This window comes from Aythya ferina (assembly GCF_964211825.1).
Source record: "Aythya ferina genome assembly, chromosome: 25".
Classification (NCBI taxonomy): Eukaryota; Metazoa; Chordata; class Aves; order Anseriformes; family Anatidae; genus Aythya; species Aythya ferina.
Window position 1 is genome coordinate 4,023,288 of NC_140323.1, and position 23,843 is coordinate 4,047,130.

The 23,843-nt window shown below is 63.9% G+C and overlaps 1 protein-coding gene across 2 annotated transcripts; it reads right to left on the minus strand.

Moving 5' to 3' along the window:
• Positions 1–1,178: 1,178 nt before the first annotated feature.
• Positions 1,179–22,165, minus strand: PIK3C2B (phosphatidylinositol-4-phosphate 3-kinase catalytic subunit type 2 beta). Of its 2 annotated transcripts, none has more exons than XM_084498215.1 (33): positions 22,104–22,165; positions 14,944–15,939; positions 14,136–14,236; positions 13,800–13,954; positions 13,560–13,680; positions 11,408–11,519; positions 11,098–11,177; positions 10,951–11,014; positions 10,191–10,337; positions 9,872–9,905; positions 9,368–9,563; positions 8,377–8,499; positions 7,512–7,679; positions 7,286–7,397; positions 7,062–7,204; positions 6,356–6,544; positions 6,163–6,256; positions 5,658–5,752; positions 5,398–5,578; positions 5,219–5,326; positions 5,042–5,134; positions 4,796–4,925; positions 4,350–4,486; positions 4,048–4,217; positions 3,741–3,897; positions 3,524–3,633; positions 3,198–3,399; positions 2,951–3,075; positions 2,748–2,865; positions 2,518–2,599; positions 2,324–2,430; positions 2,110–2,238; positions 1,179–2,023 (listed from the first exon to the last, which is right to left on the minus strand). In XM_084498215.1, the coding sequence occupies exons 2-33, from the start codon at positions 15,856–15,858 to the stop codon at positions 1,835–1,837; spliced, it is 4,887 nt and encodes a 1,628-aa protein (XP_084354341.1). In that variant the 5' UTR covers positions 15,859–15,939; positions 22,104–22,165; the 3' UTR covers positions 1,179–1,834. The 2 variants fall into 2 exon arrangements, with proteins under 2 accessions (XP_084354341.1, XP_084354342.1); XM_084498216.1 differs by lacking the exon at positions 22,104–22,165 and adding an exon at positions 20,062–20,149.
• Positions 22,166–23,843: the final 1,678 nt, after the last annotated feature.

Genomic DNA, 23,843 nt, shown 5'->3' on the forward strand with positions numbered 1-23,843 from the left:
ACAGGGACATGGACACATGGCTATGGGGACATGGGGACACAGGCACAGACACAAGGGAACATGGGACACACTTGGCCATGGGGACACATGGAGATGGGGACATGGGACACAATGGCACAGGGACAAGAATGTGGGGACAGACACGGACACAGACACATGGCTTTGGGGACACGGGCATGGGAATGTGGGATATGGGGACACAGACACAGGGGCACATGGACAGGGGGACACAGACACAAGGATATGAGGACATAGGGACATAAGACACAGGGACATGGAGACACACACAAGGACATGGGGACACAGGGACAGACAGACACAGGGACACAGGACATGGATGCACAGACACAGCTATGGGGACACAGACATGGGGACGTGGGGCACAAGGACACGGGGACAGGAACATGGGGACACAGCTGGACACAGGACATGGACACATGGCTAGAGACATGGGGACGTGGCTACAGGGACAAGGGGACACAGACTTGGGGACATGGGACACAAGAACAGGGACACGGGGACACAAACACATGGGGACACAGCGACACAGACACGGGGACATGGACACAAGGACACAGGGAGATGGCGACAGGGACAGAGACGTGGACACTGGCAATGGGGACACATGGGACATGGCGACAGGGACATGGACACGGCAGAACAGGGACCTGGGGACACAGGGACATGGAAATGGGGACATGAGGGGTCCTGTGGCCCAGTTAACAGCAGCCAGGCCGGGTGTGGGGCGCGGGGAGCTGCCCCCGCCTGCCGCGAGGCCTGGGCTGGCTCAGTGAGCAGCTGAGGTGGGGAGGCACCGACACCTTAATTAGGTTTAATTGGTGACTGATAGCCCCGTGTGGGGTTCGACACATTTAGTCAGTCTGCGGGGTAATTATGGGAATAAAAATGATTCCGTGCTTGGCAGAAAGAGCTGGGCCGGTGCCATGGTGCAAGGCCGTCCCTGACCCTGTCCCCGTCCCCATCCCGGTCCCCATCCAGCCCTGCAGGACCGCAGGGGGATGAGAGGCTCCCCCTGGTCCCCTGCACTTCATCGCCTTCATTTTAACACCATTTTCCACGGCCAGGAGGGTCCCGGCCATGGGAAGGTGCCGGCTGCAGGAGCCCTTATCCAAACCCCATATCCGTGTCGCCCCCCCAGCACGCCCTCTCCCGCTCGATACAGTATTTAAAACTTTTAATATAAAGGTAAGTTCATTATTCTCGATCCTGAGAAACATTTCGTCCGTTTACGGAGCTCTCGCTGTAAACAAAGCACCACAGGCACCAAGCCCACGACGCCCTGGAGCAGGCGTCCCAGGCTGCGGGGCCGGGCGAGGGGCTGAGGAGGTGGCTCCGTGCTCCCCGGGGGGCTGGCGGGGTCATCACCCCAATGGGACCCCCCCCATGGCACACCGCTCTCCTTTGGGAGCAAATCCCCCGGGATGGGAATGGCCCCGATGCCAGCAGGCAGCTCCTCGAGGAGATAAGGGGGGTAAGAAATGTCCCTGGGGGGTCACAAATGTCCCTGGGGGGACATCCGAGTCCAAACTCAGCGATGCCACCGCTGCCACTGCCTCCTCCTCTCTGCCCCGGTGCCCGGCCGCGCGCTACTCGTTATTAAAAAAAATTAAAATACAGATATCCCAAAGGAAGAAATAACCCCCCCACGAAGTGCCCCGACACTCCTCCCTGCCCACCCCCCCCGCGTTGCTCCCTTGACACAAGGTAAACTTAAAAAAGAAGACGGCTATGGCAGCTCCCAGCCACGCGAGCGCCCGGTCCCCACGGGCACGTCCCCGGGGGTGCCGGTGACACCGGTGCCGGGTCCCGGAGCTCAGAGGGTGCCGTGGCCGCGGGAGCCCAGGGCGAACCAGCCCATCTTCTCCTGCGCCAGGTCGAGGTCCCGCAGGCGGATGCCGACCTCCCCGAGGAGGATGTTCTCCCAAAAGCCTTCCTCGCTCAGCACGCTCAGCCGCAGCTCCCGCTGCTGCAGGTCCCCCCGGGGGACCCCGTCGTAGACCAGCTGGAGGAGGTGGGGGGACAAAGCAGGGCAGAACCTCAGCCACCGTCCCCGAAAGCCCCCCAAGACCTTATCCCCGTCCCCCGTACCATCTCGTTGTAGGTGGGGTTGCAGGTTTTTCGGGCCACTTTGGTTTTCCTCTTGGTGGTTTTTTGGGGGTCGGGCAGCAGGTAGGTCTTGACGTAGGGGTCGGGGTCATTGCCGTCCTGGAGGGGCTGCTGCCGGGCACAGCACGGGGCACGCCGTGAGCCCGGCCCCGCCAACAGACCCTGCCCCAGCGTCGCCGGGACGCCGCGCACCTACCAGCCCCCGGATGTGCATCACCATGATGAAGAGCTTGTTGTTCTTGTAGGAGATGGAGAGCTTCACCTCGCCGCCCACCTTCCCCAGGGGACGAGCCCACGTGGCGTCTGGAGAGGAGAAGGGACACGGGAGGGACGTGGGGGGGACATGGGAAGGACACGGGGGGGGTGTGGGGTGCACCCCAGCCCACCTACCTGCTGGTTTTGGTGCCGGGCTGGTGCCAGCTGCCTTCTCATCCCTCGGCAGTGGGTGGAAGAAGGTGTAGATGAGGTCGCACTGCGGGGCAAAGAGGGGCCGGTACCGGTGACCACGTCCCCCAGCACCCAGGGTGCGCACACGGATGCTTTACGCACCGCATTCGTCCCCTTCCCTCCCAAATTCCTCTCCCCAGCACCCCCATCCCCACCTCCCGGGGTCCCCTCACCTCGGCCACCTCGGGGGCGGCGTGGATGAGGTGCCAGATGTAGCCGTTGAGTTCCTCCTTCCTCCGCTCGGCCACCGCCTCTCCCCGCGACCGGCCGATGACGAACCTGCTGGGGAAGCTGCCACGCGGCCACGGCCCCTCAGCGACCCAGAGGGGGGCATCGGGAGCCCCCCCCCCCCCGGGTGTAGGGTCTGAGGGGATACCTGGGCAGCAGCGAGGAGGGGAAGAGGAGGCGCAGCTTGTTGTGCAGCTCCTGGAACTCCTCGAAGGTGCGCTGCACGAACACCACCTCGCTCGGGCTCTCCCGCTGCACCTTCACCACGTAGGTCTGCGGGGAGAAGGGGCTGCGAGGCGGGACGGAGACACCGGGACACTCCGTGCCCACGAGGTTTAGGGGCTCGGGGATGGGGAATTTTTCTCCACCCGTCCCCTCGGGCTGTCCCCACTCACGTAGCCCTTGCTGGGGTTGAAGACCCTCTCGTGGCGGCAGAGGAAGACGTCGCGGATCCGGCCGGCCGTCTTGATGGTGTGGGTGCGGGGGGCGAAGGAGAGCGTGGGGCGGGCGTCGGAGCCCGTGAACTTCATCTGCGCCAGGTTGTGGATGAAGAAGTTGAGCTTGGTGGCCACGCTGCCCAGGCTGGACTCGATCAACCTGCAACGAGGCCGCGGGCAGGATGGAGAGGCTGGGTCACGGAGCCCACGGGGGCCGTGCCTCCTTCACGGGGGTCTCGCCATCACCCCCCCCCCACACCCCGTCACCCACCCGTGTCCCGTACCTGGTGAAGTAGGTGGTGGCGTCGGCATCGGTGTCCTGCGGCCTCAGGGCATCGTAGACGTACTTGAGGTCCTCCAGGTCGGAGAGCTCGGGGATGCCGCAGGACAGCATCTGGGCAGCGAGGCGGGGGTGAGGGCAGGCGGGGGGACGGGGACGCGGCCCCTCCGAGCCACCCCGTCCCCGTTTTGAGGGGCAGCGAGCAGGCCCCAGGCTCTCACCAGCCCCAGCAGGTTGAGGAAGAGGTGGGTGTGCTTGCGGATCAGGTTGTAAGCCTGGCAGCACAGGTCGACGAAGTCGTGGAAGCGGCTGGAGGGCTTGTCCCCGCCGTTGATGACGTACGCCATGTCCGAGGTGAAGACGAACGGGGCCCGGTCCCTGCGCAGGGGGAAAAAGGGGTAGAAAGTGAGCACGGGGTCACGAGGAGAGGGGCTGCACCCCCAAAACCCGGGCGGACCCCACAGCCGAAGAAGCATCGCGGCCCCACGTGCGCAATCCCAGCGAGGGGGGGGGGGGCGCTTCCCGCACCTCTTGATGTTGCCGAACATCTGCGCGTGGCCCAGGAACCTGCCGAAATCGATGTGGAACATGTGGCCGGTGGTCTTGAGCATGATGTTGTCGTTGTGCCGGTCGCAGATCCCCAGCACGTAGGTGGCCACGCAGCAGCCGGCGCAGGAGTAGATGAAGTTCTCCACGGCCTGGGGGGGAGGATGGAGAAAGGCACGGTGGCCCTGAGGTAGGTTTTGGTGGCCACCACGCTGGAAAGTGATGTGTCTTGTCCCCAAGGAGGGGGACACGAGGAGCGGGGACCCTGCCAGGCTCCTCCTCACCTTCTCGTACTCGTCCTCCTCGGGGTTGTGTTTCTGCAGCCAGTCTGCCAGCGGCCGGTCCTTGAAGGAGCCCGTCACGCCGTGCTCCACCTGGATTTTGCGGAGGGTCTCGGCGTTGGGGATCATCTCCACCATGCCTGGCAGCCGGGACAGCAGGGTGAGACCTGTCCTTCCCCCACAGGGGGGAGGGCACCGAGACCCCAGCCCCATTTTGCCACCACCAACCCCGCTGCCCACATTCCACAGAGTTCCTACAAACGGTCTGTAGGAACCAAACACGGTCCTACAGATGGGTTATAGGATCAAACCCCATGGCTGGTGGCTCACAGCAACCCACGGTGGTTTCTCCCTGGGGAGCCCCAGAACCCCCCTGTGCCATCTCCAACCCCACAGCGTCACAACCCAGGGACCGACGCCCCCGGGGGCATGCCCCGACACCCCGATACCTCGTCCTCGGCCCGTGGAGAAGCAGCGGAAGATGACCATGCGCATGTCCAGCCCCTCCTGCACCCAGATCTTGTTCATGATGCGGATCATCTGCAGCGTCAGCATGTCCTGCCGCAGGTCGTCGCCGCACTGCGAGCCCCCCGGGGGGGAGCGACCAGAGCAAGGGGGAGCGTCAGGGGCAGGCTGCCCACAGTTTTGGGGTCGCGGTGCCCCCGCTTCGGCCACCCGATGGAGGACGAGCTCACCTTGAAGATGACCCGGATATTTTCCCCCAGGGGGTCGACGTTCTGGAAGGAGAGCTTCAGGGGGACGGCGTTGGAGTTGAAATAGGAGCAGTCCTGCCGCCGGGGAAGGGAAGCAAAAACCCCATCAGAGCCGGCCGGGCCCTGCTTGGTGACGGCACCCCCGGCACCAGCACTCACCCGGGGCACGATCCCCTTCACCAGCAGGCTGGGGCTGAGCGGCAGCCGGCACGACCCGTTGGCCTTGAAGAACTGCTTCACCTCCTCCAGCCCCTCGCGGAGGATGCCCTGCGGGGGGGACACGAGGGGGCTGAGACCCCACCGGACCCCGTAAACCCCTCGACCACCCCATAACTCACCTGGCGAGCAGACGGCGCGGCGTCTCGCACTTGCTGGGCCAGCCTGGCCAAGGTGTTGACCAGCAGGCACTGCCGGTCGAATTCCTCCCGCAGCCCCTTCCCGCAGCAGCACAGCAGAGCCGCCAGCAGGTACTGGTAGCGGATGCTGAACTGGGAATCCTTCAGCCCGTCCTTCAGCAGCCTGCCCGCGGCGCAGAAGCAGGGGGTCAGGCTCGCCACGGGTACCCCCCCAGTTGCCCCTGGCCACCCCCCGAACTCACCAGAAGAAGTAGTGGGTGATTTTCAGGTCGCAGATGGCCCGCTTCATCAGGAAGCGCACCAACGGGCTGTCCAGGTAGCACTCGTACTTCAGGGCCTGGATGAGGGGGAGAGGGGATGCTTTTGGGGTACAGCAGGACCAGCGCACGCCCCCTGCTGTGTTCTGGTCGCAGTGTGTGCCCCACGCTGCATCCCCACCCCAGCATGTGTAGTGCAGTGCATCCCCATCCTGGTACACACCCCACACAGCATCCCCATCCCGGTACACATCCCATACAGCATCCCTGTCCCAGTACATATCCCATACAGCATCCACGTCTGGGACACAACCCAAACAGCATCCCTGTCCCAGCACACACCCCACACAGCGTCCCCATCTAGGACTCATCCAAAATAGCATCCCCATCCCAGTACACATCCCATACAGTGTCCCCATCTGGGACTCATCCAAAATAGCATCTCTGTCCCAGCAAACATCCCAAACAGCATCCCCCTCCCGGCACACACCTGCACCAGCTGGGGCAGGTAGTCCAGCAGCTCCGTGTCGGAGATGGAGTCGATCCACTGCACGGCCGTCCTCCTCACCTCCTGATCGGGGAACCTGCGGCCAGGGACAGCGTGTCCCCACGGGACCCCGGTCCCCCCCACACCAAACTCCCAACCGCACGCAGTGCCCTGTGCCCGTCTGACGGCGACTCACGTGGCGTGCAGGAGCCCCAGGGCGTCCTGGTGGCTCATGCAGCTCCACTGGCCCAGCAGGGCGTAGATGTCGGGCAGGCAGGCCCACTCCCAGCTGGGCGCGCTGGCCAGCAGCATGGGCAGCGCGCCGGGCGCCGCGTGGCAGTAGTAGCGCTTCTCCCACAGCCGCTTGCGGTCGGCGTCCGTCAACCTGCACGGGGATGGCACGGGGTTGGGGATAGGGCACCCTGTCACCCCCGGCACGCATGGGGTTGGGGAGGCACTGATAAAGCCCTTGGGAGGAGGGGAACGGGAGCAGGATGCTGCTGGCATCCTCTGTGAGATGGTGATCCAGGAGCGCCCATGCGTGGGGTGAGCGAGCACCCACAGGACCCCCCCAGGTCACCCCGTTGGGGGTTTTATGAACAGGATTGGCCCTGCTGCTGGGTCTCAGCAGGGAGGGCACGTCCAGCACCAGTGCTGAGCTCGGGGGAGCCGGGCACAGCTGCTGACACCCGATCCTCCCCATTTAGAGCCAGCAGGGGCCGGGCAGCTGTCTCCCTGCTGGGGGGACACCGCCGGAGCAGCCACACTCAGCCCCCATCCCCGGCTGCTTTCCTGGCAGGATCAGGCCCCCCAAACACCCCCCGTGCATGCCAGTGCCAGGGGGAGCTCAGCAAAACCCCCCCACCCTGAGCAGGATGATGCTGAGCCCCCCCCCTGCTCACCAGTAGAGCGATTTCTTCTGCATGGCCTCCCGCAGCCTGCGCTGATCCTCCTCGCCCAGGCTGCCGAATTCGTACCTGGGGCTGACCTCGGCCGCCAGCGGGCTCGTGAACTTCACGTCGAAGGCAGAGGTGGGGAAATCGATCTGGGATGGAGGTGGGAGGGTGAGCGGGGGCTCGGTTCCCCCCCCCCCCAAACCCCCCGGCACCGTGCCACCGGCACCCACCTGCAGGATGATGCTGTCGGGCTGGTTGAAATTAGGGGCGCTCGACCTGGCCCTGGAGTTGTCCTGGGTTGCCGGCCACAAGCCCAAAAGCTTTCGCCCGCAGGTCAGGACCCTGGAGGAGGAAAAAAAAAAAAAATAAATAAAAATAAGGTGGGGGGGGGGGCTGAGGGTGCCGCTTTGGGGAGGTAACGGGGAGCGGCGCTGCACCCAAGGGTGCCCCACGCACTGCCTGAAGTTGAAGAGCGGGGTGGTGACCCAGCCCAGCGCCTCGGGGACCCGCCGCTGCTTGTTGGTGTCCGAGGAGCTCCCCGGGGGGGGCACGGGCACGGCGAAGAGCGTGACGCTGAGCAGCGTCTCCCGCGGCAGCCGGTTCACCTGGACGGGGAAGCAGATCCTGCAAGAGAGCAGGCGGAGGCTCAGTGCTGCCAGTGGTCCCCCCACTGCCTCAAGATGCCAAAAAAGAGCCCCAAAACCCCCCCACACTGCTGGCAGCGGGGGTGCCACGTGCCCCCGGCGCAGCACCGAGGCCCCGCGTCATGGGCAAGCCCCCCCGGGGTCGGGGCCGGCCGGCTGCTTCTGCGCCCTGGGAAGGTGACCGAGGGATTGGGGGGGTCCCCCCCACACTGACCTCGTCCCGGCTGCTCCCTGGGGGTCCCTGGGGGTCCCCGGGGTTGAGGCTCCTCTCCGGGGCACCAGCTACATCCTGCCCGTGGGGTGGGCAGGAGGCAGGGAGGGGGGCGGCACGGCCCCGCTCGTGTCCTTCGGGGGCACAGGCGCCTTCTAAAATTATCCCCGGCCCGTCCCCCCCCCTCCTTCCCCGGGACCCGGTGGATGCCAGGGCTCGGCACGGCCTCCCCGCCTGCTGCCGGGGCTATTTTGGGAGCAGATCCCCTTTCTTGGGTGCAAACAAGCGGCGTGGCCAGTGCCGGGGAGGGGTGGGGGGCAGCGCTATTCCTGGGGATGACACAAGAGCTTCCGAAACCCAAAATACAGAGGGCACAGCGAGGAGGAGGAGGAGGAGGAGGAGGAAGAAGCAGCGTGGCTGGGGACCACCCGTGCCCACCCTGCGGCCGGGGGGGGGGCTGCCTTACTGCTGGTCCCATATGATGAGGTGGAAGAGGTACTTGTAGACGTGCGCCTTCCTGGTGTGCAGCGGGCTGCACAGCTCCTTGCCGCCGTGCGTGAGGGAGCAGGAGAGGTAGAAATCTTCGTAGCTGCAAGGGGGGCAGAGGGGCCGTGAGCAGGGGGGGGGGGGCCCTGCGGGTTGCTCAGGCTTCACCCCACCCCACAAAGGGGCAAACCCCATAGCAGCGGGGTGAGGAGGAGGAAGGCGATGCCCGGGGGTGCAATGAAGGCTCGGAGCCCTCCCCGCTGCCAGCTGTGCCCCAAGGCAGCCCCTGCATGGCTTTGAGCAGGGGAGGGGGGCGCAAAGCCAGCAGCCCCCCACCCTCCCGTCCCTGTCCCCATATGCCACGGTGCATACCGGCACACGGGGGACTGCCGGGGAGGGTTTTTTTTTTTTGGGGGGAGGGGGGGCCCTGCCATGTGGCAGGTGCCGAGCGACAATCCGGGGAGGGCTGCGGGGCGCAGGAGGTCAGGGGGATGCCGGCATTTCCCAGGCTACGGGCTTTGTTCGGAGCCAGTCAGCAGGGGGAATGCATTAAGGACGGGACAAAAGCGAGGGGTCCCCGGCGGGGCGGCTCCTGCCGCCGCTGCTGCCTCGCACGCCCTCCCCGCGGTGGGCTCCCGCCGCCCGCCGGGACCCCCGCCGTCCCCCCACCCGGCACGGCGGCACCTAACAAAGGAGCCCCCGCGGCACCGGGGCCATCTGTCACCTCATGGAGCTCTCGGGAGGGATGCAGCAGCCCCGAGGCTTTGCGGGGTTGGGGTGGCAACCCCGTGCGCCCCCCACCCCGTGCGCCCCCAGGCTCGCGGTCCTGCATTTTGGGGAGGTTTGGGGTGGGTTTGCTGTTACGTGGGGTATTTGGGATGCGCTTTTTACAGCGGTTTAGGGGAGGGATGCCCTGCTAAAGGGTCATCGACGCGGCGCCGAGCCCGTGGTGGGTTTCTCTCCTCCCCTACCTGGCAGCCCAGGTGATGGGGATGCGGTGGGTGGCGTAGACGGTGAAGGAGAGCGGGCAGGAGAGCAGGCAGGCCTCCTGCACCACGCCGTGCTCCCGGCTCCCCGGCGTGGCCGTCTGGAAATCGGCGTTGAAGGTGCTGCAGTAGAGCCCCACCAGGTCGAGGATGGCGGCCGTCAGGCTCTCCACGATCCTCTCTGCAGGGGAGGCAGGACAGGGCTGATGCGGGGCTGCCCCGCACCCTTGGGGTCCCCCGGGGATGTTGGGGGGACCCCGGGCATGTCCCCTCCTCTGGGGCGCAGGGGGGGATTTGAGGCTTCCCGATTTGTTGGGTTCATGGGGAGGAACAACGGGCACGGCCTCAAAAGCCTCGTTTCTTAAAAAAAAAATGGTCTCAAACGCATTTTTTTTTTTGGCCGTAACACTCGCGGAGGAGGAGGAGGGGTTTGGGGATGAAAAGCACCGGGAACCCCAGCCCAGAAGGGGAGGAGGAGAATTGAAATACCTCGATTTTCCCTCTTGGCCAGGACATTTGGATCCTGTTGAGGAAAAAAAAAAAAAAAGAAAAGAAAAGAAAAGAAAGAAAGAAAGAAAGGAAGGAAGGAACCACGAGGGCAATGGCAGGAGGAGCCCCGCGCGTGGCCGCAGCTGGGAGCAGCTCCGTGGGCCCGGCTGCTGCCACGGGCAGGGCAAGCAGCTGCCTGCGCCCAGCTATTGAGGAATTTTCCACGTGGTGCAGCGGGAAGGAAGGGAGGATGGTTTGGATGTGTTGTTTATTTTCTTTTTTTTTTTTTCCCCTCCCTTTGCGCCCCCCCTGCCCTTACCTTCTGGATTTTGGGCTGCATGCGGGAAGGGCAGGGGGGCATCTGGTTGAGGGCGGCCGTGATCTCCTGGGACTCGACGGCGGCCAGGGCGTTGCAGATGGCCATGACCGACTGGATCACTCTCTCTGCCTTCAGAGGGAAGTCTCCCTGCGGGCAGGGGGAGGCTGAGCAGAGCCCCGGGCTCAGAGCCACGGCAAAGCTCTGCCCTCGGGGAGCCGGCAGCAAGCGGGGCAGGGGATGGGGAGCAGCGTCTGCACCCTCTTGTGCCCCAAGAAAACACCAAGGAGAGGAATAAATGCTGTCCTGAGCCTCCACGGCAGCTCCCCAGCCCACCATGCAGCTGCCACGTGAAGGTTTTCCCTCCTTTCCCCTCCTCTGATGCAGACTCAGAGCCCCATCGTGATCATAAAAAAGTCTGCAGCAAATGTCTGCTGCGCTCCCCGGGAATACGGGAGCCCTTTTTTTTAGGGTGATGCTCTCCCCTCGGGTATAGGCAGCCCCTTGGGGTGAGGGAACGGGACGGGACAAGGTGGATCTGTGCAGGAACATGTGGAGATGCTCGGAGGAATGGAGAGATCGGGGCTCCCCGGGGAGGAGAGGCTGCTTGGAGCCTCTAGCAGGAAAATCCGGCACCGTGGGCACGCGCCGGAGCCAGGCTGTGCCAAAACCAGCCTCCTTCCAGGGAGGGGACGGGAGGGGCTGGGCTGTCCCGGTGCCACCCGGTGCTCCCCCAAGGCCCCGCAGCCCCCTAAAGGCTCACCTCGGCCGCCAGGAAAGCATCCACCTCGTTGTGGAAGGTGTCGAAGAGGAGACTCAGCGCCTGCCTGCGGATGCGGAGAGCGGAGCTCAGCCCCGACGCGGAGGGCGCCCGGCGCAGGGGGCTGCGCTCGCCCCGCGCCCCCTTTACCTGCTGATGGTCTGCTTGATGGGCCTCTCCTGCAGGTGGATGTAGTGGTTGAGGGTGGAGGGGCTCTGGTCGTCGTTGGCCTGCAGGAGGAGAGAGGTGGAGGTGGGTGCCGCCCCTGCAAACCCTCCTGCCCCTCTCCCCGCCGTGGGTCCCCTCTAAGCGGCTGGATACGGGGCTGGGGGCTCGAGCCCTGGAGCTTACACCCAGCTGGGAGCTGGCAGGGAGCTGGTTTTGCCAAACCCTAAGCATCTCCCAGCCAAAGCATCTCCCTGGGTAGGTGGGGAGGGCGCTCCCCCCCGCGGGCACCCACCGTGCGGGCCAGGTCGCTGCGCACAGCCTTCCTCCTCATCAGCTGCAGGCGGATGTCGATGTCAAATTTCCTGCAGTGCTGGATGTACTCGTGGCTCCCCAGCGCGTGCTTGCTGCAGGGGCACAGACAACGGGCTCAGCACGAGGCCCCTCTCCACCAGGTCCAGGCTGGGGGCAAAAATCCCCCCCCCCCCAAAGCAGCCCCGTGCTAAATCCCTGTGGCCAGGCCCAGTGCTGGCTGGGGTTTGGCCGTGCTTTTGCCTGCAAAACATTTCGCTGGGGTGCAAGTGCTTGTAAAGCCCGAAGAATACATTTTTGGTTTTCCTCCTTCCCCTGCATCCTTCACAAAAGGCCCTGCTGGTGCAAAAAGGAGCGGGCACGGAGGAGCCCGGCAGCAGCAGGGGGAAAACCCAGCACCGGGGGGCTTCTGCAGCAGGGGAAAGCCCCTGACCAGAGCCTGCGGGGCTCACCACACTGCCCCAATTTCCTTGCCAGCTTGGGAAGAGAACGAGCCAATTCAGCCGGGCACGGTGCCGCGGTGAGGGTGGCTCATCTGCAGGCTCAATGGCAGGATGCAGGGGGGGCCGCCAGGGGCACCCCCAGGGGACGGGGACGTGGAGCCGGATGGGTGCGTGGCTGCTGGTGCTGGGTCCTGCCCTGCTGTGTGCAGGAAGCCTGGCCCTTGGGCAGCACCGGGCCCTTATTGCCATGGGGCTGGCATCCTGTGCACCCCGCCTCGGGCTGCAAATGTCCCCTGGGGTGCCCTGCTTTGTCCCCCGGGGTGCCCTGCCCCATCCAGCCTTCCCCCTGCACCTCGCACGTGCCAAGTGGTGGAAAGCAGCAGCAGCTCGGGCTGGTTTGGAGAGCTCGAGCGCCCGAGCGGCTCGGCACGGAGGCTTTTGGCACTTCCAGCACCTCCTCCGCTGGGGGAAGACGTGGAGAGAAAAGACGGGCGACAAAAGGGCTTTATTTCCCAGGGCTTTCTCAAAGGTCCTTTGAGGGCCCCGGGAGATACGGGAGCTGCTCGCTGGGGACAGGCTGTCCCTCTCCCAAACGGAGAAGTTAGGCAAAACTGAGGGGATTTGCCCCAAATCGCGCGGGAATCCTGCACAGAACCCAGGACGGGCGTGCAGCCCTGACTGGCGGCCTGAGCCAGCCTCCATCCTCGAAAGCCCTGGCTCCCTCTCCAAAAATTGATGCCGAGGAGCTGCACCACAACGCGGCTCTGGGCTGGGGCCGGTCCCGTTTTTCCAACGGGGGCTGTTTCTCGTTAAGGCTCGTTCCGGCAAACATCTTTTTGCTGACACCGGCAGCGTTTGCAGGAGGAAAGAAAGCAACGAGTGAAGCCCAGCGGGTACCCAAGGGAAAGGGGGGCTCCCCGCAGCCCCCCAGCAGAGGGACAGATGGATGGAACTGCTGCTGTGCCCGGGGCTAGGGGAGCAGCCCCGCTGCGCCCATGCACGCACGTCCTGGGCTCAGCCCCGGGGCTGTGCAGGCTCATCCCGAGCCGAGCAATTCCCAGTTGCTCCCTTAGGGCCTGAAACTGGAGCTAGTGGCAAAGCTCCCACGATTTCGAGCAGCAGGGCCAGGCCGTGGGGCCGCTCTCCAGGCAGGGCTGGCGGTGGGGAGGTGCCGGGAGGGACGGCGTGTGCCCCTGCGTGCGTGGCTGCCGCTGCCTCCACGCGGCGCCTCGCTCGGGATGGAGCTTGGCCCCGGCCAGCAGAGCCAAAATCACAGCCTTGGTGGGAGCAGCAAGCCCCCAAGCAAGGGCTCTGCACGGATTTAAGGAAGAGAAACCTGTCCCCTTTCTCCCCGCTTTGCAGATCGGGATGTTTCTGAGGCTCTGAACCATCCCCGGTCCCCGCTACCCCCCCCTGGAAATGGCTTTTTCCAGCTCCCGCAATTTAAAAAACAGCCCCGGGGGAAGCTGGGCTGCTGCCGGAGTTCGATGACACGGCCGTTATTAATGTTCTCCCAAAGAGCTTTTTTGGCAGCTCCCGGGAGGGAAGGATGCTCCCGGCACGCTGCTTTTGGCGAGAGCCCCACGGGGGCTGGGGAGGCGGGGAGGGCCCCGGGCCCCCCCATCGCATCCATCACGTCTGCGCGTGTGCGGCGCAGTCCCTGCGTCCCCCCCACACCCCTCTGGCACTCACTTTTGCAAGAATTCCTCCAAGCCGCAGAGCTTGAGCACGAAATCCTCGACGTCGACGGCGTGCAGCTCATCGTGCGTGTAGCACAGCGTCTGGTAGATCAGCAGGTCCACGGTGGACGAGCCTGCGGCGACAGCGGGCGGCGGTGAGCCCCACGTGCAACGGGAGAACTCCCCAAAAATCCCTCCCCCAGGTATCGCTCGGGGCTGATCCTGCCTCGCAGCCCCCCCGAGGGACACTCACAGTCGCAGGTGAAGGTGAGGGGCTCCCGCAGGCTGTCGCACACCACCGTCACCTTCAGGCTGACGCCGTGCCCCAAGTGCTCGGGGCTGAGGCTGACGGAGCTCCACACGAAGCCGCTCAGGGAATAATCCTGGGTGCTGGGGCCGGACCGCAGCCTGCGGGCAGGGGCAGGATGAGAGCTGCTGCCTGCCTTCGTGTCCTCCCCCCTCCAAACGCCTCCGCCCGGGGGCATTTCGCCGCCTGCCCTCGCCGGGGCGCGGAGCCCGACGCCCCCCAAGCAGGGGTTTGGGGGCGCACCGAGGGGCGCAGGGACGGCTCGGGCACGGTGGTACTCACACGTCCAGCATGTGGCAGAAAGCAGCCACCTCCTCGTCCCGCTCCTCCGACACCTCGAAGAGCTCGTAGCCGTTGGCTAAAGAGTGTGGCCGGGGGGCAACCTGCGGGGGGCAACTGTCGGTGGCACCCCGGGGGCTCCCCGCCTTCCCCCTGCACCCCGCCTTGCTCCTCCGTGACCGTGCAGGGGATCATTGCCTCGTGATCGTTGCATCTGAGGATGCTGAGGGATGGAGGGAGCGTCCCCAAGCCCCCAGGGTGCCGCGGCAGAGCCCTGCCCGCGCCTGGTGCCAGGCTCCCCCCCGCGCACACGGGGGTCCCCGAGCCTCCGCGGCTCCTCTGCGGCAAACAATGGCCCCACTGTCAGGGCAATTAACCCAGCCAGCAGCCAACGGGAGAGAGAGAAAGGCAGAGACCACGGCAGCCACTAAAGACAATTTTAATGCCCTTTTATAATTGGGTTCTGGCAGCGAGAAAGCCGAGGGCGCCTCACACCGCCCCCGCCAGCGGTGCCCGGCTGCGGCGCTCACCCACCGAGGGAGGAGGGGGACCAGGAGGGGCTGCGAGAGCAGGACACGAGCCCGCTGCAGCCCCCCTGAAACCCCAAATATTCATGTGCTGGGCTGCTGGGGGCGTGGAGGGGCTGGGAGCAAGGCGAGGAGGTTGGACACGGCAAAGCCACAGGGCGCGAGAGCCAGCGGGCACCCACGGCTCCCTCCGCACCCCACCTTCACCGCCCCACTTCCAGCTCCCCCCAGCGCTTTGCCTCCATCCCTCCTGCCCTCAAAAGCGGGGTGTAAAATCCTCTTACCGGGTCGACGGAGATCCTACGGTTCTTGTTGGGGGCCAGATTCTTCCTGTTGCCAAAGCGGGAGACGTAGGTGCGCGGGGGCACCTGGGGGGGCATGGTCTTGCTCCTTGCCACCGGCTTGCCGCTCGACTCCTTCTCAAAGATGCTCCTGCCTTCCTTCCAGCCCCGGGAGGCTTCCCGCAGCACCTGCGACTCGTAGGTGGACTTCAGGTTGAGGCAGGTGATGGCGTCGTTGATGCCCTCGTAGTCGGCGAGGCCGTAGGGGTCCTCCTCGGAGATGCGCCGGGCGAGCAGCTTGCCGTGCGCCCGCTCCTGCGAGAACATGTTGATGTCCCTGGGCTGGGGGGCTTTGGAGGACGGCGGGGACCCCTTCCCCGGGCGCCGGCTGCCCTCGGGGGGGCTCCAGATGGAGTGCCGGGGGGGCAGCGGGGGCGGCGAGAGCTTTTTGGGGGAGCCTTCCCCGCCGTCGGGGGGCGAGGTGCCGTTGAGGGGCTCCCCGAGGAAGTCCCCCCCGGAGCCGTCGAAGATGTACAGGTAGTCCCCGGCCAGCGGAGCCTTCAGCCAGGGCTGGCTATCCGGCCGGGGGGGCGGCCCGGGAGGGGGCCTGGGGGTCGGGGACCCCTCCTGCACCGTCGGGGGGTTGTAGCTGAGCGTGGGGTCGGAGCCGGAGAGGCCCCGTGCCGCTTTGATGCCGGCGCAGCCGTTGGGTTCGGCGGGGTCGTCCCAGGAGATGAGGGGCCGCTCGCCCCGCTGCTTGGCGCGGCTCTCCTCCTTGTCCTTGTCCTTGTCCTGCCGCAGGCGCGACAGCGCGTCGTACTCCATCTGCAGGGCCTCGGCCAGCGCCAGCTCCTTGCGGCTGATGCCCACCGACTCGAGGGATTTCCAGTGCTCCCCATCGCCACGCGTGGCGGACATCTCCGCGCGCCGCCACCGACCCTCTTCTTCCTCCCGCGCTCACAGGGCTTCAGGAGAAGGGCATGCTGCACCGCCGGCCACCTGGGCGGAGGGGAATGGAGAGGGTTAACGGCTCTGCGAGCTCGTCAAGGGCTGGCCCTAACGAGCCTCGCCCTGGGCGTGCACCCAGGGGTCATTTGGGAGCCCCAGCTTTGCTTGGGAGGGTTGGGGCCGGCAGCGCCCTGAGGTCCGGCCCTTCCTCTCTGCAATGAAATGAAGGAAACTGTTCCCCAGCCCCGGGAGCGATGGCTTAAAGAAAGATTTTGCAGCCTCCGGGCAGGCTCTCGGGGCTGCTCGGCCCCCAGCAGCAGCTGCTGGGGCTATTGCTGGATTTCCCCGAGGACAAAATAAGACACCGAGGGAGGGCGGCGGGGCCAGCGCCGGCATCTGGGGCTGACTCAACCCGCAACCCCAGTGCCCCGCGTTGGCTTCGTGGGGCCCGGCAAGCTGCTGTCGTGTGCCTCGGGCAGGGTTTTGAGCCCCCCTGGTGGTCCTGGGGGATTTGGTGCGAGGAGAAAAGCAGGGCCCCCGCCGGCAGCGCTCGGCCATCAGAAAGGAAAAGTGGAGGGAGAAAAGCAAGGGAGGAAGGAAGGGCGTCTGCGGCCCCTCCTGCCTCGCCTCCCCCAGGGGAGAGGATATTGGGGGAGAGGATTTTCGCTTTGCATCAGCGCAGGCAGCGAGGCAGAACCCCCCCAGCCTGCCCCCAGGGGGTTACCCAGCCCCGAGCCGCCCCCCAGCTGCTCCCTGCTCACCCCAAAGCCCGCACGGGGCCCTGGGCAGCCCGGAGCAACCACTGCCCACCAGCTCCCACCAGCCCAGGATGCTTCAGAGAATAAAAATCCAAGCTGAAACCCTCCCCGAGGGACCCGACAGGTCCCTCCGAGCCCCTCTCCAAGCCCCCTCTGCCCCAGGGAGGGGCTCAGAGCCGGCTGCTGTCCCCCAGCAGGGATGCTGCGAGCCCCCGGCCTCACACAGCCTCCAAACCCGGCGATTTTGCAGAACTGAGCCGCAAGCAGCGAGGAGGAAAAGCTTGACTCGAAACCACCTTCCTGGCCCCTGACCAAGGCACACAAACCGCGGTGACCGCGGAGCCGCCGCTCCCTCCCCGCCGTCCGCGCGCCCGGGACCGCTGCCGGGGCTCGCTCAGCGCCGCCAGGCCGGCCCGGAGCTCTCCAAGGAAGGCAATTTCCCCTCCTCTTCTCTTCCTAGCAAAATAAATAGCCAAGTGGATGTTAAACAGAAAAGTGGAGCGAGCCCAAAGCCTCCGGAGACGCTCGGCACTTGACGTCTCTGGAGCTGAGAGGCGGCTGAGGGTTTTCTCGCTCCGGCCAGGGCGCACGAGCCTCCGCGAGGGGAGGATGTGGGGTGCGAGCTGCGAGCCAGAGCCCTCCTCACCCCGACCCCACGCACCCTGCAAGGCTGGGGACACCCTGGTGCCCTGCTTCGAGGTGCAACCACCTCCAGCACCCAGCAGAGCACCCCCGTGGATTGCACCCACGGCAGCCCCGGAGACCCAAAGGGTCCCCCCCGAGCTACGCGGCCCCAAACCTGATGGCTGCTGCTCAGCCCAGCCCTGGCTTTGCCTGCTGCAGGCACGCTTTCTCCCCAAAATTGCAGTTCTGAAGGAAAGGGCTCGACCCTGTGCGCAGGGTTGGTGCCACCGTGCAGGCAAAGGAGGGGGGTGTTGCTGGCAGCCACGGGCTTTTCCCGGAAAAACAGAAATCCCAAAAGCTGGCAATCCCGGGCTGCTGGCAGCCGAACAAAGCAAACGTGCTTTTAACCCAAAAGCAATAAAATAGACCTGAGCTTTTCGTGGCTGACAAAGCTACAAATCCATTCTCGTCTCCAGGAACGGCATCTGCTGGGGTTTGACGCGGAGAAAAGCGGCCCCGAAGCGGCCGGCCCCATCCTGCCCGTATGAAAAACCCCAAAGAGCTGCTGCAGCAGGGCTGAGCCTGGCTCCGCTGTGGGGTTTGGTAAAGGGGCTGGTTGTGTTCCCACCCAACGTCCCCTCGGCCCTCCAGCCTGGTAGAAAAAGGGCACGGGGGGGCTGAGAGCTGTGGGTTCGGGGCAGTGCGGGATCTCCAGGGGCAGGCACCGAATTCAGGAGGTGCAGGCGAGTGGCTCTTTTTTTTTTTTTTTTTCCCCTCTTTGAAACATCCCTGCTGCTCATGCCGGGGCAATCTTCTGACTTTAAATTTCCTGGCACGTGCGCCGGTCACGTCAGCCTCGGGAGAGGCGCTCGGCGTCCCACCTTGCAGGGAAACGCTTCGAGCCCCGGCGCGGCTCCTGCGGCCTCAGCACCGCGCTCGGCGGGGTCAGCCCAGCAGGGAAAAGCCCTTATCCGCTGCAAACCCGCCCCGGCTTGTGGCTTAACATCGTTTGCTTCCCACTTTCCACCAGCAAAGCCCCAAAAAGGGAGGCTGCAGCCTTGTGGGGAGCCGCACGCAGACACCACATCCCCGGTGCCCCAGCAGGAGCCGCGGAGCTGCCACACGGGCGGCTGCCAGCAGCAAACTGGGGGGGACCCCAAAGCGCAGCAAAGCTCCCCACACTCCTCTCCGGGACCGTCCTCGGGTGCTGAGCACCAAGAAGGAACAAAACCAAGGCGAAATGCAGCCTCGCATTCCCCATGCAGCGAGGATGCGCCCACCCCGTGCGCCCAGCACCCCGCACACCCTTATAGGATCCCCTCGGGGAGGTGCAGAGGGGTTTGGGGGGCAGCTCTCCCACCTGCACACCCAGAGACCCCGCAGGGTTTATTTTTCCATCACCCAAATAACCCCTTCCACCCACGGCCACCCAGCCGGGCAGAGAAATAGGAACAAACCCTCCCGAAACGCCCGGGGTTTTTCCCCCACCACCTCTTCGTTTCTCAGCCGGTTTGTAGGGCATGGCCGGGCAAGCCTGCTCAGCTCTGGGGCCGCTGGATGCTCGGGTGCTTTGGGGTGGCTTTTGGGGTGCACGGCCCCCCCCCAGGGCTCTCCTTGTCCCCGGAGCCAGCAGCAGCGGGATGGGGAGGGACAAGGCGCAAAGAGCTGAGCATCGGGGTGGGAAGAGGGCGAGGGGGACCTGGGGGGGACTGGGGGTGCAGGGGGCACCCGTGGGGTTTGGGGGGAGCTCGGTGCCCCCATGCAGCCACCCCCCCAGCACCTGCTCGGCGTGGGGAGGGCCGGGGGGAGCCGAGCAGAAAATCACACTGCGGGATCCCAGGCACGGGGACGGGAACCCAGGGCAAAGAAGGGGCGAGCACCGAGCTCTGCCCGTCCCCCTCTCCCTTCCCCCTCGCCGGCAGCTGCGTGGGGAGCAGATCGAGAGCTCTGCAGCATCTGGGAAGACATCAAACAGCTGAGGGCGAGGAAGGAAAGCACCTCCCCGGCGGTGGGAGCCGGGGGAAGGAGGTTCTGCCTATCGGGGGGAGACGATTCCCACCCGTTTATAACCCCGTGGAGGGAGGAGCAGCCCGGAGAAGGATGAAGCCCCCTCAAGGAGGAGGATAAAGCCGGAGGAGGATGCTCGGGGGTGCCTCAGGGACACGGCTCCTGGCGGTGTCCCCAGCCCCATGAATTGGGAATTGGGGGTTTTTGGGGCCTTGGCATCGCTCTCCCAGCAGTGCAGTGCCCAAGGGAGGCTCGTTGGGTCGGTCCCCAGGTTGTGCTTTGCTAGGGCCAAAGCTCCGGATTTTCTTCCTGGCTTGGAGCTGGAGCTCCAGGAAGGGCATCTGCTCGTAAAGGTCATTTCAAACCGAAACCAAAACCTCGAGTGTTTCACTCCTGGAGCTCAGCACCACCAAAACACCACACCTCAACCCAAAACCCAGCGAAAGGAGCACTCGGACTTCTCCTCTTGCAGCAAAATCGACGCGATTCCCCCCAAACCGATCCCCGCGGGCGCTTCCAAGCCCCTCCAATTTCTTACCCCAGCAGGGATCGGAACTGCGGGAGCCGCTCCCCTTCCACCAAACCCCAACAAATCCCCAGCAGAGCTTTCGAGGAAGAAGTCGTCATCCCTCCGAGACGGAGCCAGCCCCTAGCCCACCGCCCCAAAGACCCCACACTTCCCCCAGCATCGAGAGTTTTGTTACGGGCACCGAGGCAGCCCCGTGCCACGCACACGGAGCCCAGCAAACGCCTCGCAAGCGCCCAGCGCCGCTGAGCTCCCAACCTGTTCCTCGCAGCTCCTTCCTCCCGAGGCCGCTCGCGCCTCCTATTAATAGGATCCAGCCCTCTCCGAGCCCTCTGGAGGAGGCAGGATGTGAAGCTGTCCCCTGCCAAACGCTCTTCGAGCAGCTTTCGACGCATTTCCACCCTCGGGAGGAAATCCTGCCTGGGGAAGGTGGGTCAGACACGGGACGGGAAAGCCCCCGACGATGTGGGGCAGCCGAAGGAGCCCCCCCAAAGCCCCTCGGGGCACGAGGGGCTGAGCCCAACGCTGGGGACACGCAGCGAGGTGTGAGAGCCACGCAGGGCGCACAGGGGGTGCTGCACCTCACCCAGCACCTGTAGGGCCAGCAGCAGAGCGAGGGGGACGCGGGGGCTGCTCGTGGTCGGGCTCCCCGGGGCGCTCGGTTCCTATGCAAATCTCGGCTTCCTGCGCTTGGCACCACGACGGGGGTGCCCAGCCCACACGGGGGGGGCTCGCTGCTGTCCAGCACGGCTCAGGATAACCCCACAGAGCCCGGCAGCGTGAAGCACGGCCCCACAATTCTGCCTTTTCTTTGGCCGACCCCGTTGCACCAGGGGGGCCCGGCAAGCGGCGGCTGCCCCTAACCCCAAATCCTGCGGTGGGGTCACTGCCGCCCCCATCCATCCGCCTGTCCCCACTGCCTCGGGGGCTCGCCCCCACCCAGGAGGTGGGCACACAGAGGACACGCAGCAACTGGGGTGCGCCCAACTCCCCCCGGCGCCCCCCAAATCGGGGGCGCACAGGGCACGGCCACCCCAAAACCCAGCCCGCGATGGGAAGCGGCTCCTCGTGCGCCTCAGCTCGGCGGATTTGCATCTCGTGGGAGTCGGGCGAGACTGCAGCCAGGCACCAGGAGGGCCGGGCGTGCAGGGCTCCTTCCCGGCACCCCAAAACGCTGGGGGTTGGCCGGGCGGCGGCTGCTGCAGCTTCTCCCACGCCGCCCAAAATCCGCGGGGCGCAGCCGAGCACCGTGCGCACCCTGCAGCAGGGCGGCCTCATGGCTCACCCCCCCTGCCCGGACCTGCCTGTCTCCTGCCCTCATTTTTTAATTAATTAATTATTATTATTTTTTTATTATTTATAAGGCCGTGCTCCCGAGGCAGCACCGTGCCGGGGCGGTGAGCCCGGGGAGAAACCGAGCACCCCATTTCGGAGCTGATTCCCCTCGCCCCGCTTGCGCTTTTCCTCTCAGTGTGGGAGGAAACAATTTTTTTATTTATTTATATATATATATATATATTTTCGGTTTGTGCTGGTTTCACCCCGGCCCGGATCCCGTGAACAACCAAACCACGTTCGTGCCTGGCTTGGCAGCTGCGCTTGAGCCAACGCGGCTCCCCTCGCTCTGGGGTAAAAGCTCACGGATTTGGGTTTTTTTTTTTGGCTAAATGCTTGTGGGAGTGTTTCGGCATCCCGAGGAGCAGCACACCGAGCCCTGGGCGGGATGAGCTGGCCCTTCCTGGCCGCACAAGTGCAGGATTGTCCCCATCAATGTCCCCATCCCTGTCCCCATCAATGTCCCCATCAATGTCCCTGTCCCCATCCCGGTGGGGGCCACTTTGACATCCCGGGCAGCCTGGTGCTGGTCCCCCCCCCCCCAACCACTTCTCTCCCTGGCAACTTTTCAACGTGCTGGGGGCCCTTGCACCGCTCTGCACCCCCCCCCTCCCCAAAATCCCCCAAATCTCCCCCCTCCCGGCGCATTTTAAAGCCACGACCCCCCCCGCGCCCCCCACCCCGTTCAGCTGCGACCCCCCCCAAGCTGCCAAAATCCCCGCACTGGAAGCTGAGGGGCAGCACCCAGCACCCTGGATGGGGGGGGGGGGGGAGATGCGTGCACCCCACAGCACCCAGACACCCCCACAGCACAGCGGGGGGGGGCGCAAAAAACCTACAAAAAGGGGGGCGAAAACCCGGAACGAGCCGCAAATTGCACCCAAGCGGCCTCCTCCCGCGGCCCCCCCCGGGTTTTTCCTGCACCCCCCCGGTGCTCCCCGTTTCCCCCCGGGTCCCTTCGTTACCTGCTCGGAGCCGTGGCGGTGCCTGGGGGGAGTAGGGGGGGGGTCCCGGTGTTTTTTTTTTTGGGGGGGGGGGTCCCGGTGGTGGTTGCGGGAGGAGGGAGCGCGGCGGAGGCTGCGGACAATGGAGGGGGCGCAGCGCGGAGCGGGGCCATCTCCCGGCCACCCGCAGCATTGCACGGGGCTGTGTCCCCCCCCCCGGGGTGGGGGGGGGGAGAAAAAAATAATTAATTAATAATAAAGAAGGAAAAAAGGCAGCCCCGGCAGCCCCGGCAGCGCACACGCGGCTGCTGAGGGTGCCCAAGGGGGTGTCGTTGGTGTAGGGGGGTTTGGGAAGGATGCTGCCCCCCCCCACCAAAAAAAATATATATATTAAAAAAATAAATAAATGCAGCCCCCCAGGCCCAGAAGTGCACCCAGATGCTGGTGGTTCTCCCAAGGATTGTCAGTGTCCAGGGAGTTTGGGAAGGATGCTGCCCCCCCCCCCCAAAAAAAAAAAAAATCACCCCCAAAATGCAGCCCCATCAGCCTGTGGGGGTGTCAGGGATGCAGGGAGGTGGGGAAGGATGCTGTATCCCCCCCCAAAAAAAACACAAATCCCCCCCCCAAATGCAACCCCGCCAGCCTATGGGGGTGTCAGGGATGCGGGGAGCTGGGGAAGGATGCTGCCCTCCCCCCCAAAAAATAAAATAAAATAAAATAAAATAAAATAAAATAAAATAAAATAAAATAAAATAAAATAAAATAAAATAAAATAAAATAAAATAAAATAAAATAAAATAAAATAAAATAAAATAAAATAAAATAAAATAGGGGAGGACGTGGGGCAGCCCCTAATGGGGTGGGGGCTCCTCGCCAAGCTGGGGGGGGGCCGCTCACCCACCAGGTTAATTAGCTTTGGGGGGGGGAGCCCCAGCACCCCAAGCCCAGGCTGGTTTGGGTGCCGCCAGCACCCATGGGTGGGCTCGAGGGGGCTGCGAGGGGGGTGCAAGCACCAGGGGGGTGGTAAGGTCATATAGGGCCGGAGGGGGCTCGGATAGCAGAGCCCGGATAGCTCAGTCGGTAGAGCATCAGACTTTTAATCTGAGGGTCCAGGGTTCAAGTCCCTGTTCGGGCGGTGTGAGTTTTTATTTTTTTCCTCATTTATTTATTTATTTATTTTAATTATTATTATTTTTTTCCGATTTTTTTCCACCTCTCTTCTTTCTTCCTTTTTTTTTTTCTTTTTTTCCCTCTCCCGGCTGTGATCCCCCTCCAAAAGCCTTGATAAGGCCGATGAGTGATGCCGTGTCTCCCCTCCTCAGTATCCCGGCTGAGGCCCTGGGCAGCAAAACCAAAAAATATTGAGAAAAAAAAAAGAGAAAAAAAAAAAAAAGCGAGAAAAAAAAAAAAAAGAGAAAAAAAAAGAAAAAAAAGAGAAAAAAAAAAAAGAGAAGAAAAAGAAGAGAAAAAAAAGAGAAAAAAAAAAAGAGAAAAAAAAAGAGAAAAAAAAAGAGAAAAAAAATTAAAAAGAGAGAAAAAAAGAGAGAAAAAAAAAAGAGAAAAAAAAAAAGAGAGAAAAAAAAAAGAGAGAAAAAAAAAAAAAAGAGAAAAAAAAAAAAGAGAAAAAAAAAAAAAAGAGAGAAAAAAAAAAAAGAGAGAGAAAAAAAAAAAAAAAGGGTGAAGGAGGGAGGGAGACGAGGCCAAAAAGCTGCATCGCCCGAACAGGGACTTGAACCCTGGACCCTCAGATTAAAAGTCTGA